This window comes from Mercenaria mercenaria, chromosome 13, assembly GCF_021730395.1.
Source record: "Mercenaria mercenaria strain notata chromosome 13, MADL_Memer_1, whole genome shotgun sequence".
NCBI classification, from domain to species: Eukaryota; Metazoa; Mollusca; class Bivalvia; order Venerida; family Veneridae; genus Mercenaria; species Mercenaria mercenaria.
This window is the reverse complement of record NC_069373.1, coordinates 44201451-44217182: the sequence shown is the minus strand read 5'-3', so window position 1 is coordinate 44217182 and position 15732 is coordinate 44201451. Positions and strand designations below refer to the sequence as shown.

The 15732-nt window shown below is 34.6% G+C and overlaps 1 protein-coding gene across 3 annotated transcripts; it reads right to left on the bottom strand.

Moving 5' to 3' along the window:
* Window positions 1-4613: 4613 nt before the first annotated feature.
* LOC123528931 (uncharacterized) lies at window positions 4614-14960 on the bottom strand. 3 transcript variants are annotated; one of them, XM_045309008.2, is made up of 2 exons: window positions 14831-14960; window positions 4614-9884 (listed from the first exon to the last, which is right to left on the bottom strand). In XM_045309008.2, exon 2 carries the CDS (start codon window positions 9215-9217, stop codon window positions 6812-6814), a length of 2406 nt encoding a protein of 801 aa, XP_045164943.2. In that variant the 5' UTR covers window positions 9218-9884; window positions 14831-14960; the 3' UTR covers window positions 4614-6811. The 3 variants fall into 3 exon arrangements, with proteins under 3 accessions (XP_045164943.2, XP_045164945.2, XP_045164944.2); XM_045309010.2 differs by lacking the exon at window positions 14831-14960 and adding an exon at window positions 14586-14737; XM_045309009.2 differs by lacking the exon at window positions 14831-14960 and adding an exon at window positions 10006-10121.
* Window positions 14961-15732: the final 772 nt, after the last annotated feature.

Here is a 15732-nt window from a genome sequence, read left to right as displayed (position 1 = left end):
GTTCCTAATTTTTATACGCGTTTCTAATTTAAATACACAATGAACGATAAAATATATCTATTTAAAGAAATAACCTGTTGTATCATTGTTTATGAATCAGTTGTGATCATCTTTTCATGACAAATTATTATTGTCGCCAATTTTGAAATTCGAGACATTCGATAATGACTCGTATTCAAATTTTTTTGAACGGAAGGAATAAATCTTTAACCCAATACAAACTGTGATTTATTCAAGTGCCCTGTTTTTACAAGCTATTTGGAGGATTTGATAGCTTATTTGATCATCCCGCAGATTTGTTTATGAAACATAGAATTTCTCTCTCGTGTCTTCTATAGTTATGATATTCATAATTTTAACATGTCCGAAACATTGCGGAATGATACTAATTTCACTTGGGTAATGCGATTACATTTTACCCAGACTTTATCATAGACTCCCTATGTAAAATCTCTAACTTGAAACTAAAATAAAGTTATTAAATCCATATAATTTTTCAATGAAACTTCAAAGTTGTGTAGTTTGTAGCATCATCTGGGGCAATTGTGCAGTCAAAAATCTAATTTGATTTCAGAAATGGTGTGATGTGTATTTCTTAAATCACTATATGTTCATTGTAAAAGAACTTTGTTTTACCCAAGTGGAAACTGGCAGGTGCTTGAAAATGCAGCGGTCTGATTGGTCAGTTAAAACTCTGAAATGTCATGATAAAGTTATGAATTAACGTTTTCAATAAATTGTTTGTATATCATCCAGCTTCTTGAGACTAAAATATTGTCTAACCTTTAGCCTGCTAAATTTCTAAAATGAACTGGACCATCTTTCAATTCCGGCAAATACCATTTATTAATCAAAGTGGGGTTCACTGAAAAATTACTGCCTGAATAGCAAACAGTGCAGACCATGATCAGACTGGTCGCAAAGGCAAAATCACTTGCTGCCATCAGGCTAAAGGCTAATGATGTAGTGACTTTAAGGGAGTGGCTTCTGTTGCTGAATCACTTCAAGTCAATTTCTCTCTGTGGTTTGGTGTTATGGAATTCTTTCATGTGAGGAAACTATCCATCTGGCTTATGGAAGGTCTGTGGTTCTACCAGTGTGTCCATTCATGCATGAAATAATGCACAGAGGGACATCCTGGGTCTTCTTTAACCTTGACCCTGCTGAATTTCTGAAATGAACTGGTCCATCACTCAATTTGGACAGTATCAGTTATTATTCAAAGGGGTGTTCACTGAAAATATACTGACTGAATAGAGAACAGTGCAGACCATGATCAGACTGCACAGATGTTTGGGCTGATCTTGGTCTGCACTGGTAAAGGTAGAATCAGTTGCTGCCAGCAGACTAAAGGTAAATCACCAAAGCTTATATAAGACTAAATAAGATAGACAGACAGATGAACAAAATAAGATGCATTTTGCTTGAGGTGGAATGTTTATATTAAAAACAAACAAGGTATGTAATCACTTTCAGTGGAAAGGCGGTCTTTTATATATTTTAAGAATGAGAAAGGAAGGAACTCTTTTCAGTAGTAGATGAGGGGGTGGGGGGAGAGGTGTAAGATATGATTCACCTAACCCTGACCTTTTTGTCCTAAATGAATCTTAAATAAAGATAAAAAGCCTATACCTTAGATATATAGCATTTTTATAACAATACAAGATAACTAGTGTTCATTTTAACAAGATTGTGTTGGTGGTTTATTTTTTGGTTGTCAAAAGAAAAAAAAATGGGAAAGCAATTTTATGTTCTGAGTGACATTTGGAATATACACATTTTATGATTAACATGTTAAAATTCATATTTTCTTAAGAATTATTACACTATAATTTTTATTTTCATACAGGTATATATTTAGATAACCAGTTTCATCAAGGCTCATTTATTTTCCTAATAACATGTCAAGGAATAGAATTTGTAAATCATACATTAAAAAAATAAGTTCAAAACTTATTTACTTATGAAGGTTCAATTTAGATACAAATGTAAATGCCGGGTATATTATCTGTATTGGTATTTCTTCACCTGGTAGTTTGACAAGTATATATTTTCTTGTTGGAATGTGTGGTATCTAAAGTATGTTAATGTACTTGATGAGATAGATCAGGTTTTAATGCACTGGATGTACATGTAGTTCAAATTGAGTTGAAAAATAATTGTCTTCAGGCTTGTTTTATTAGGTTTAAATGTTTTCAGTAGTATTTCAGATGGCATTTTAGTAACTTATCAGTTTCCTGAATTTCTTTTCAGAATTTACTTTTTCTTACTTAGTACATGACAATTTCCTTATGTTTTTGACAACCAGACAACCTTCAGCTCTTTCTTGAAGCAAAGAAAATATAGTAAACAGGCTAAACTTGAAAGCGAAAGTCGCATTTGCATTGGTCCATAGTCAGGGGTCACGCGCAATACAACTGTAATCACTCATGCGTTACTCACGCTTTGTTACTTTGAGCTACATTGATGGGACTTGCAGAGAATATAGTTATTGTTTTATATTGTGTAGATCATTTTATAATGTGATAGCAGTTTTTTAATGGTCATGCTTCCATGTAACTCCACATGGAGATAAGGGATGGCAGGGTTTGATCCTCAGTGCCAGATGATATGCTCATTGTAATGATTTGATGTTGCAGTTTTCCTGATAAAAAATTCAGTCTTGGGGACAGTGGAGGGGAGGGAGGGGACGGGGGTGAGGGTGGGGGGATTTAGGGAGTTGAAAGATTATAAAATCACTTGTAAAGATAGTTTGTACACATTTGGTATTTTATTATGTCTCCCACCACACAGTGGTGTGGGAGACATTTTGATTTACTCCAGTCTGTGTGTGTGTCTGTCTGTCTGTCTGTCTGTCACAAAGCTTGTCCGCACTCTAAGTCAAACATTTCTCATCCGATTTTCACCAAACTTAAACAAAATGTGTTTGACCATAAGACCTCAGCCAAGTTCGATAAATAGCTAAATCGGCCAAGACACTTCGGAATTATGGCCCTTGACAATAATTTATGAATCACCTAGATGCATAAGAATGCTGAAGTCTTCATTCTCAAACATGCACCAAAAACCATTAATTTTGTCTGCACTCTAAGTTAAACATTTCGTATCCGATCTTCACCAAACTCGAACAAAATGTGTTTGCAAATAAGACCTTGGCCAAGTTCGATAACTAGCCAAATCGGTTAAGACACTTCGGAATTATGGCCCTTGACAATAACTAATGAATCACCTAGACTCATAAAAATGCTGAAGTCTTCATTCTCAAACATGCACCAAAAACCATTGATCTTGTCCGCACTCCAAGTCAAACATTTTTTATCCGATCTTCACCAAACTTAAACAAAATGTGTATGACCATAATTCCTCTCCCAGGTTCGATAACTAGCAAAATTGGCTTAGGCACTTCAGAATTATGGCCCTTGAATTACTGAAAATCAGCCATTTTACTCTTCAAAGGTATATTTGTTGTGACTAAATAGTATAAAAACACTGACTTAGTGTTTAGATGATTAGGCAGTTGTGGGAGACATGCGCTTTTCTCAAAAGTAGCTCTAGTTTACTTTGATGTTAGACGAAACTGATATACATGAGAGCTATTGGTTATTTAAATGTATTACAAAAAGACTCTTACATAAAACCACAACAAACGATTTTCCGAATAGTTTTATTTTTCAATTTCAAACTTTCTCAAACTTTTTCTCTAACCCTTTAATCATGGTCAGTGATAAAGCAAGATTTATTTATTCAATTTTGTCCAGTTTTTGCGGTTTTGTTTTTCTCAATACACAGTTGGATAAGCAGGATTAATTTAACCTTTTATTCCACTTCAGACAGGGGATACATTTTTACACTGATCCTTGTATTTCATGTTATTTGTAATCGAGGGGATTAGGTCGGATTATCATTATATGTCAATGATACATAAATATTTGGTTCCAGTTTTCTGTCTAATTTAATTCGATCAATAAATATTTGTAGAAGATTTGTCAATTTTGTCTTGAAAGGTGCAATATAGTCGCTTATCAGGGGCGTCTGCGAAAGACAGTTTGCGAGTATTTTTTTCAGGCTTTATCACCGAGTTCAAACTAATATTTCTGACACGTTAAGCATTACAAGTATGTGTAGAATCATTAAAAGGGCTGATTTTGCAGAATGATATTCACAGTTTTGTGAAATCATGAAAACTGTCATTTTCTCATATCGGTAGTTTGATGCAAACATTTTACAAAAGCAGTGAAAGTGTCATTACAGGTTCTCCATTGAAAACATTGTTTTTTACGCTACACAGTGTTACTTTCAAATTTTGGATGTCAGTAAGGTTATTAATATGATTTTTAATTTTTTATGAAAGCTTTATTTAACCATTAGCCTGCTAAATTTCTATAATGGACTAGTCCATTATTCAAGTTGGGCAATACCACTTATTACTCGATGGGGTGTTCACTGAAAATTTACTGACTGAAAAGTGAACAGTGCAGACCATGATCAGCCTGCATGGATGTGTAGGCTGATCTTGGTTTGCACTGGTCGCAAAGGCAAAATCATTTGCCGCCAATAGGCTTAAAGGGTAAATGCAAAATCTGTCTTTAATGACAAAAAAATCAAAATATACATCTAGGAGACACATATTTATTCAAAGGATCTGAAAGACAAAAAAAAATGTTGAAAAATTTGATCAGCTAGATAATTCTTTTCAGTTTGATGACTCAGTTACTGACAGTAAGAGGTAGAGTACATTGATGTGGCAATATATTAATGTTTTTGTGTGCAATGGTCACATTGATTGATAAATATTTCATGTCTGTTAAGCTACTATATTAGTGGATTTTAATATTTACACATACTCAAAATATGTTACAAATCCTTGTCATCTTCACTTTTTGCAATTATACACTATTTAGAATTTAATAGGCTGTAACTATATATTAAAAATCTTTTTTCTTATAAATTAAAAATGTCTAAATGCATGTGCACGTAAAATATGTGACAATGTGGTTTATTAGAAATGCATTTGAATAAAATATTAGTGTGAATATAATACTGAGTCATTTTTTGTCATTTTCTTTAAATTTTTCTTGAAATAAATTAAGCGCTCACAGACCAGGTGTAGGTTACAAGGTTAAGTTAAATGCATGTAAATGTTTATCAATGTCCGCCTGAAGGCAAAGAAATTTTAAGCTTTTAAAATTCAGGTTGAAAAAATATTCAAATTACCACAGCTATACAGACCACAAAAATGTGGTCCTCAACCACTATCAATAAATGAAACTCAGTGCAGATTTAAAAACATAATAGATTTAGAAGACAAATACAGACATCAAAAGATGACCAAAATATTTTCGGTCTTTTTTGTTGTGTGCCGAGTTTTAACCCTTAGCCTGTAGGCGGCAAGTGATTCTGCCTTTGTGACCAGACCATGGTCTGCACTGTTCGCCATTCAGTTAGTATCTTTTTGGTAAGCACCCCTTTTAACAGTTAATGGTACTGTCCAAATTGAAGGATGGACAAGTTCATTATAGAAATTTAGCAGGGTAAGGGTTATTTTAAAGACACACTGACATAGCCCTAGACATAGCATATGAGAACTTAAAGTTGGATATAATTTCAGACATGAACAGGCACATGGATTGAACCACTGACTTGACACTGCAAGCAAGCTGGACAGCTTTTTACACATGATGACCTAAGTAGGGTTTGAACCCACAGAGGTGAGGGGCACGTGATTTAAAATCAGAGACCTTACTCACTTGGCCGTAGAGGCCCACAGAATAATTGCTAGACAATAATTATGTACTAGACTTCAAACAAATCTATTAATGCTTAAAGTATTTATGATATGTTTAATGTTTTAATCAATGCTTATTAATTTTATGAGTCTTGTGCTGAACAGCTTTGTTTTAAATGACATTTTAAGTAAATACCTATTCTATAATTGTTTCGAAAGTTTTTTTTTAATGACAGTATAAGTAAAAAGTGTCACCTCTGTTTCCCACACTTTTAAGGGAGAAAATGTAAACTTTCTTGTGACTTTTATTGCACATTTATAATTTATTGTTAGTTTATACCATTAAAAAAGCAAATTCACTGAAATGAAAAGACAATAATAAAATCATAGTAACAATTTATTACAACATGTATAAGTAACATTTTCATACAGAAGTTATGTAGAAATTTCAGTGTTATGCTACCGGCGAGTAGTTTGATACAGGGGCAGGTGTGAAGCTGAAAATTACCTAGACAATACTTTCAAATTGTGTCATAAAAGCATCCTTTATTGTATTTGATAGCAGTAATTTAAATTCTCGCAATTTTGTAAGGCAAGTGTTTTGTATTGTACTGTTATACTATATTTCATTTAGTTTAATAAAAAAGAGCACCTGCATTTTATTTTTGTGGTTCAGTGACGCAGTGCAAGAGTATATTGTAACATTATAATATCATTAAAAACTAATGCATCATGCAGTTTATACCTTATTTTCTTTGATTGATTTTGAAAAAAGGAATTTATTTTAGAAATTGATTTCATGGTAATGAAAGAATTTCCAGTTTTCAATAGAGTGCGAAAATGGTATTTAATTTATTAAGGCTAAAAAATGCACTTGCTAGTTTTCATAAACAGTCCTTTTGCAATAAAGGTTTATATTATTACAAAACAACTAAATGTACAATACATGACAGTTCAAGAGGACTTGACAACTAATATTTGTAACCTAAGCACCATCGAAATAAATAAATTTTGAACATTTTGTTTATAGATCTAATAAATGCATGTACAAAAATGCTCACGAAATGTTAATGATTTCCACAAGTTTTAAACGTAAGTTGCTTGGAAAACAGGTTTTTTAGGTTCATCAAATAACGTTTGGTCCATTTCAAAATTTTTGTCACGTGACATTTGTCTGTGAGGTCCACGTGACACTTCTGAGAAATTCTTTCTATATTCCTCTTTATTCATAGGGCTTAAAAAGTAGTCATTTCTCTGCGGTGGTAGACGCGGTAAACTGTTCGTGTTCGAAATCCGCCAGTCACGTGACGGGATTTCCGGAAACGACATGTCTGAGATATTCTCGCGAAGCAACGATAGGTTATCAATACTGCAATAACCATCCGACGTTTCATCGTGTCTTCCGATTTGTGACGCGCCATCTTCAGGGAGGGGGTATGGATATCCATAAAACTGAATCCTTTCCAACATTTTGCCTGAAGCCACTGAAGCATAGCCTGAATCGGAACGTTCGGGATTCAAGTTTATTTTGGCGGGAAAATTTGAATTTACGTCACCCATGAAAATGTAATTATCTGTGTCCTTGTTTTGAGGTTCATTAGAATTGAGGTATTTTCGTTCAGGTAGTGCTGGAGGTTCTTTTGGAATAAAAGTCCCGGGAAGATCGGGAATTGTTGTGAAACGTCTTATTTTTGGAATTTTCGGATTTGCTCTCATTTTCTTCCACTCTTCATAAAATTTTTCATCCCCTGGAATTGTTTCGTAAACATGATCATCAGGTTTTGGTCTATTCATGAACTGTTCGTTAAGTGTGGGTCTTCTTTGACCCTGGGTCGTGTTAAGTTCATTGCTAATTGAAACGCCCGTATGATTAAATCCAGTGTCTACATGACCGTTCACCGTACTTGAGATATTGCTCAGCGTGTTATTGCCACCTGATAACGCATTAAAATCCACTTGATGTTCATGATTGTCAGCACTTGACGACGTCACATCAGACGTGCCACATAAAAGATTTCTCAAGTCATTTTGAACCTTATTACAATTATTGTTAGCGGGTGAAGTAACTAATCTGTTGCTGATCTCGGTATGGGGGAGATTGCGTTGAATGGACTGGGATTCATTGCACAGCGGGCGTCTCACACACCTTACAACTGCACCCGAAATAGATGACGTGTTCACATCAAGCTGCTTATTTGCGAACGCTTGGTCAGCCTGATTATCCAAAATTGAATTACTTGATTGCACCCTCCCACGCGGCCTCATTTCTCGCGCGGATGCATTTCCGTCAGTTCCGGAATTTTGTTCTTGTGATGATCGGCGCCCTTTTTTCGAACGTTTCCGTCCGTCTGCTGTAGCTTTTTCTCCATTTTGAAGATCATGAATTATTTCATACATTGATCTAGTCACCTTTGTCAGTTTATAATTGTGCCTCTGTGCGTAAGAAAATCCCTGAGAATCTCGTTCTTGTTTTGCTAGGTTAACGAGGGGAACGTCCCCAGTTTCACACCGCTGCAATGTACCTGACGTAGTTTCTTGATTTTGAGTCGGAAATGCGGGCAGTGACGAAAAACCATGACTGCCTTGTAAAGATGCATTCATATGAGCATTAGCACCAGTTTCAGATAAATAATTCACTGATTTTACACCAGAGATGATACCCGTGAGATTATCTTTATTTAGATCGTGTTGCTGTGTATGATTTATCGACTTACCAGGTTTATTGTCTAGTTCTCGATTTTGAGTATAATCACTTTCATATCCGCTAGAAACAGTCACATGAGATGGTTCCACTTTCATATCATTCACATCACCAATTAAATTCCTGAGTAGAATATCAAAGCGCGTTCTTACGTCATTGTCACCTTCCGTACTAGGACTGTTCGGTGATTTATCCGAACTTTTTTCACGGTTATATCGTTTACTAGCCTTTAGCACCGTATAAGACAGACTAGACATTTTACGTTTATTATCCTTTATGTTATCACATCCAAAATCCTTAGGTCGTAAATTCTTATTACCACGTTCCGTATCCATAGCACTACTAACTGAAGAACGAACTTCTGCTTTCTTTGGAATTATAAATTTCTTTGGTATAATCCTATGATCGAACACTGACACCCTTAATTTTGAATCGCTTCCATTAGCCGGATTAGCGACACTGCTTAATAGCTTAGCTCTGACTGCTTGATTTGCGAGTTGACATCGAGTATTTTCCTCTCCATAATCACTAAAATCGGATTCTTCTTTTGAGTAATCTATAGACATGTTCACACAAGGATTATCATCTTCATCGCCGTTGCTTATTTCAGCATTCGTGCTCACTGACCTCGCAATCGCTATTTCTTCTTTCATATCTGTATTCTGATGATTATCGCACAATTCCGTTGTGTCTACGCCGGTCTCACATTGTCCAATAACTACATTACATTCAGCATGTATTTCTTCACAGCTGGCGCTAGCAGTTAATTGTTTTTCATCAATAATCTCCATTTAGTTATACATCTCCAATAATAATATTCATATAAACAATCTCGTAAAATAATCTGGAATACAATATTGTATTTAACGCTCACAATACGTACTATACATCCAGCTTGAATAACAAACGGTAGTACTCTGTAGTGGCTAAACTATAAACTAGAAAATCTACCCACAATTGTTATAGATCGCTGGTTATTCTTCCAGTTGAGTAATTTGCGATGTTTATCATCACAATTACTATCGAGTGTATCATCGGGGTTGCTCGTAACACCTACAGTTTATTTAACTCCGCAAAACAATTCCCTTTTCTGCTCGTATTTGTTTTGGATTTCTAAAGCAAAGACCCCCTTGTGAGGCGCTGGGAAACTTCTTTCGTCTGCTCGATCTTTGTCTAAACTTATATCGCGGTTTTTGTGATGCTATCCAATTCCATATATAGGTTATCGTTTAGATGTAACGCGTATTTTATTACGTGTTCTATTGTAATTGTCTAATTATATTGTTAATGTGGTAATCATTAATATTGATGTTTTATTTATAATTCTTGGCAGTCGCCCGACCACATTTTATTGTCGTCTGCTGCGGGTGATCCCCGGTTTCTATGTTTTGTCAAAAAAATAATTTGTCCTTTGTGCAGGCAACTTTTTGTGTTATATACGTCTAGTATTCCATCGATCTGAAAATAAAAATAAATGTGAAAATTGAAATTTAATTCATCCGCATTAACCAACTATAAATTATACAACACTTTTTTTTCTGTGAAAAATATCATAAAACAAAGTTTTATTAGTATTTACCTTGCTACCAAATCCGATTTTCTTTGTTTGCCTAGACAAATAGGACATCTACGTGTAATTTTTAGCAGTAGTTCTGTTTTATTAGGTCACAATACTGCGACGTTACGTCTATTTGCGTATTTTGTAATCCGGTGCACAAATTGTATACATTTAATCATATAAATCAGTCAATTATCTGATCTTCTATGTAATATAAAGAGAAAGAAGTGCCAAAAAATCTGTTGTGATATTGCTTGTAGGGTATGACACATTAGAGATCTCTTACAATGTTGACACTAATCCTTACTCGTGGCTCTCGTGGCCTAGTTTTACTATAAGTAACATATATAGCTTTGTCTTAGGAGTCGTTGGATTAAGCCGTTTCACGGATTAAAGCCTACACAGATCTCTTTTGATAGATTAAGCTAAAAAAAAAGTTTCCGCATTTAGCGTGGCGATGGCGGAGCCAGTTTTATGTTCATTGGCTTACCGCATACAGGAAACCCAATTCATTTACGCACGTTCAAATTTACGTCTTGCATACACTGTCAATCCAAATAATGAAAGTTTTTTCCTTCTTCATCAAAAACACGTAAGAGAAAGTGTAATGTACTTGTTACCTGGCGATATTCATCAAGAATATCTCATTTCAAAGAAGTGTTGAAATTTGAGTAGAATTACAAACTTTTGAGTGAAATTAGAAATATCCCTTACGAAAGGCGGTTTCAGAAAGTCCCGGCAATAAAAAACGAACCGGGATAAAAGATACGTCTGTTCGCTGCATGACTATTACATAGTACGTTAGACACCAACCATGCTTTGTTGTTGGAAGTCGTAAAATCGGAATAATTTTGGTTACCAAGCAAATTAAAATATGATGATATGCCACAGTGATTCAATTTCCCTTCAGTATTACACATAACGTTATTACATGGATCATTAAACAACCTCAAAAAACGGTATGAATCAAGTGTGTCCGACTTTCTCTATTATTGCAGCAGTATATCTGCGGCTGGAGAAGACCGACTCACCGCAGACAGCGACAATTTGAAACTTACTAGGTCAAGTTTTTCCCCATTGCGACCGACTTCTAAGCTCTTAGAACAGACTGTTGACATTTTTTTTAATTTTTAAGAACAACAACAACTAATGTGAGCAGGCGACACTCCAGCTTTACTCGCTTTAAGGAAACTCCAAGGGACCACCCAAACGGTTGATTGAAGAGAGCTACGCTAGCCGAATAGTCCAACCATAACATTTCTGTTCAGATGTCAGCAGCTCTATTAATTAAACCCTATGGTGCTTCCATGTCCCCTAATGGTTCAGTCGTCAAGTGATTAGCTAAGAATCTTACATGTAAGAGAACAGCGTGTTACGATTCCCCGTAGGCTTGCGGTCTTTATCTTAGTCATTGGAATGATGTAGGCCTAAGTAACCAGTTTATGTTCAGACCTACGACCACCTTATCACTAACTCGGGGCTCAAATCAATTGAGCTTACCGGGCAGTTGACGGATAACTCACCCGAAATATCGCATACAGAACTATAATGTTCTGACCTAGATAATTTCCTTGACCTCAACCATCTTTATGAATATATCTAGATTCAGCTGGCAAGTTAGTTTTCTTTTCGACCGCAATTCCCTTAACTGCTTTATTTTTAGTTAAAAAAAAAACACTTTTAGTCAATGATTTTCTTTCGTTCAGAATAACGAATTTAATCACGATCTCTTTAACGCTTGACAAATTAGTGTAAGTTGTGATTAATTTCGTATCTTTGAAGATTTATGGTCGCTTATTTATCAAAGAATAAGGACAAAAAATCCGTGTTTTTCAAATTCTTGAATTAATCGTTTTGTCAGTAAATAGGACCATCCTTGACAGGGTTAACTTTGGAATGCTTATCACCAAACTTTGAAAAATATACAAGTATTTTCATCAAAATGTACAAGTTTTTCATCAGATTTTTTTTTATTTCGTAACGATTGTGTTGGTCGTTAAGAATCTGCCGATGCGTAGTTGGAACATCCAGTATGCTCGTCCGGTCACCAGTGGGCAACTGGATAGTAGAATTACTGGCCCATCGTCACACAGCAAGACCCGCCGAGGAAAATTGTACCTAATATCTAAAACAAGAGCACCGCAATGCGGAGCAATATACGCCCGAAGGTATGACCTTTGAGTCGTAAGTGTAACCTTGACCTTGAAACGAGCCATCCGAAACATATGCTCTGCACGTCGTCTCGATGTGGTGAACATGTGTGCCAAGTTTCTTCGAAATCCTTCAAGCAGTTCACAAGTTACAAAGTGGACACGAAATTGCTAACGGACGGACGGACACTGGCGTCATAACATAATACGCTCCCTTCGGACGTATAAAAATGCGCTGTTTTGTTCTATTTCTCTTTTTATTGTTGTGTTTTTCGTGTGTTACGATGGGCAGCCCTTTCACATTTTCATGTACGCTGTATATTTTTGCAATTATGTGTTAGATAACCTTATTTCTATTACTATTCTATTACAACAATTATTTCACATATGCACGATAAATGGTGTGCCATTTACTAATATCTGGTTTTATGTATAATGTAAGTAAGTAAGTAAGTAAGTAATTCTTTTATTATAGTGACCTGTGCATAATGTTACATGACAATACAAAACTATACTATACAATAATTACACCCGGCCCAATGGGCCTATAAGTCACTTTCAAACATAAATATTATTATAATTTCACATGATAAAAGTATAGAATAAAGACATCATTATATATCTGACAAACTTTAGCACATATATATCCAAAGACAAAATAATACAAAAATAATCAACAACTGTACGCATTCGAAGTGCATTGGTGATTAGATACCAAATGATACAGAAAACTGGAGATAGTGAAAGTTGTTCACTCCATTAGATGCAAAATAACTACCTGTACAATGTATGTACGACAGTTAGACTAATAGGTCAATATTGAATCTTATTTGCATACTAAATGACAGTGACATTTCATTTGATATATATAGCGGTCGTTTTATATGAATGTGCTCTAAATCTCCCCTTTACGAATACATGCAGTTTAGTCTGACCTGGAACAACTGATACGTATTAGACCTTCCTGGTCTGACCAAGGGAGCTTAAATTTTCGATATAGATAACGCATTATTAATCTGTCCATGTTTAAACTGCCGAAACAGCGATGTTTTCTTCTCACAGGAAAGTACAATTGAAATACTCCCTCCCCATCCTCCCTTGACCCCTACACACAGCCAAAGCAAACGTAATATTGCTGGAGTAAATAGTCCAGTCCAAATCATATTTTTTTTAATCGCTCGCACTGATTACATATATATTATTTATCTGTTTGTTGTAAAAAAAAATGATTTCTGGCTTGGAGTAAAAAATTATGTACCGAAGAAAATGTAATGTTCAGTATAGACGACCTTAAAATGTTTAATTACGATTATTAATGGACACTCATGAATTACATATGATAATTAGTACTTTCATCAAAACCAAGGCGTGGGAATCTTAATTTCATATATTGTCATTATTTTCCCACACCAGTCCATGGATTTTTAAAAACAACAACATTTAGCCCCACAGCCAAAATACTTGTACAAAAAACGATTGTAGGACATTTGCCCCCCAGGACATTTGCCCCCCAATGAAAAAATGTATTACTGGACATTTGCCCCCCAGTTGAAATGGCAGATAGAACATTTGCCCCCCCCCCCCCCACACCTTCTTATTTTTAGAATGGACATTTGCCCCCCAATATTGTTGTCCTATGTGCCAGTAGATATACTGTGTTTTATGTTGTTTTATTATCAAAATTACTCTAAAACGCAATTTTCAGTAAAAAAAAAACTATTTTATTGATAAAAATTTGATGAATATGTTAATTATATTCAGGTGTTAAGGTAAATAATAGCCTATTACTGAGTTATAAAAGTGCTCATAACAATGTTATAATTTTTTAATTTGTGCAATGTTTTTAACACTCAAACTTGTCATTTGGCAATTATCTACTAGAAAGATGTAAGAAACAAAGACAATGTTATCTACAATATGATAATTATCTTCTACTAAGTTCCTAAAAAATCACTAGGGGACAAAAATATTGGGGGGCAAATATCTGTTTCAGAAATAAGTGCTGGGGGGCAAATGTCCTATCTATCATTTCAACTGGGAGGGGCAAATGTCCAGCAGTCCACTTTTTTATTGGGGGCAAATGTCCTGGGGGCAAATGTCCGGATCCCACAAAAAACACACACAATAATTATATACATATCCATATACTTAGCGCGCCCAGAGATAGCTTCATTGAAGTTCCATCAAAAAAAAAATCAAAGCAAAAAAATACACAAGTAAAATTTTATGTTAAACACTGCGACAACAGATAAGTAAAGAAATGACTATGATTAAGTAGGACATTTTTGCCATTTGTCCCATAATGTATGTAATATTTTCCATGCCACTTGTTTTTGACGCGTCCTAATGTTTTCCGTTTGTCAATTAATTAATTATTTAATTAGTTAAGATTGTCACGAAACGTAATCATTGTTGTATTTTTATAAAGCAAAAAAAGGAGATAATACTTACTGTAGTATATCAAACCCAGTAAGATCCTATTTTTTTTTTTCAAAGACTGACAGTGAAAGAGAAAATATAATTCCAAAGATGCTGTTTAAAAAGAATAATCCAGTGCTTCTCAATTGACATGCACTTAGCCCTGGAGCAAAAACAGAGCTCTAGAATTTCATATCCTGACAGACTTTCATAAATATTTTAATATCTTCGTTCCCAGTTCATGAAGAGGTTGAAAATACAAAGCAGATTTTACGCACCTTTAAACCGTAAAAACACAGATGACAGCCAAGCAGAAGAAAATGTTTATCCTGCCAACAAGGACAGCAAAATTTGCTGTATTAAATCACACCGATGGTTAAGATAACTATTTCAATAATGACCCGCTTTCTCTGCCTTAGGGTAAACATACCGCTGAAAATGTTACACGCTTCGCAGAGTTCGTACACTAGAAAAAAAATATAACATCGTAATGAAAGGTATTGTATAAAAACTTTTTCCAAATGCTGTAAATTGTCATTTTTCAGCAGTATAGCGATAATTTGTCAGACAATGGCGATGAAAAACCAATAACTGGCGATAATAAGAAATTTCCAAATACGGTAGTGATGTTATTGCGTATTTAAGATTTTTAAATAATTTATTAAGAAAAAATATTTATGTAGATATCATTTATTAATATCCGTTTTGAAATGAATTCGACTAAATATTTTGAACAAAGAAATGTATCCGATAATTGATTTACTTTGCTAATAATTTTATGTACATTTTGTATTTTCTTTTCATTTCAAGTACATTCACCGCAGGTTTTCAGGACTGTCTATATCCTAGAACTTTATATTGGGGTCATATGGTACTTTTTCGAACTTTTTTATTCACTATTATGATTTTCATGTATACCGTCCAATAAAAATTTTCCTGAGAAAAAAAAAAACCATTCAAAAGTGCATAAAAAATTATATAAATAAAGAATATCCTTTGCACGCACACAGCGCCATCAAGATATCGTTGTCATGACTTTGTTACAGCCGCCAAACGAAACGTTAGGACTGCAAGACTGAAAATATAATGATTATCTACTAGATCTTTGAATTTATATGAAACTTTGTTTTGTTATTAATTGTGTATTTTTTCTCACTTCTTCATATATCTCTTTTTTTAT

Excerpts from the sequence above, each read along its gene's own strand:
- LOC123528931 (XM_045309008.2), bottom strand. The coding sequence starts at position 9,217 with ATGGAGATTATTGATGAAAAACAATTAACTGCTAGCGCCAGCTGTGAA.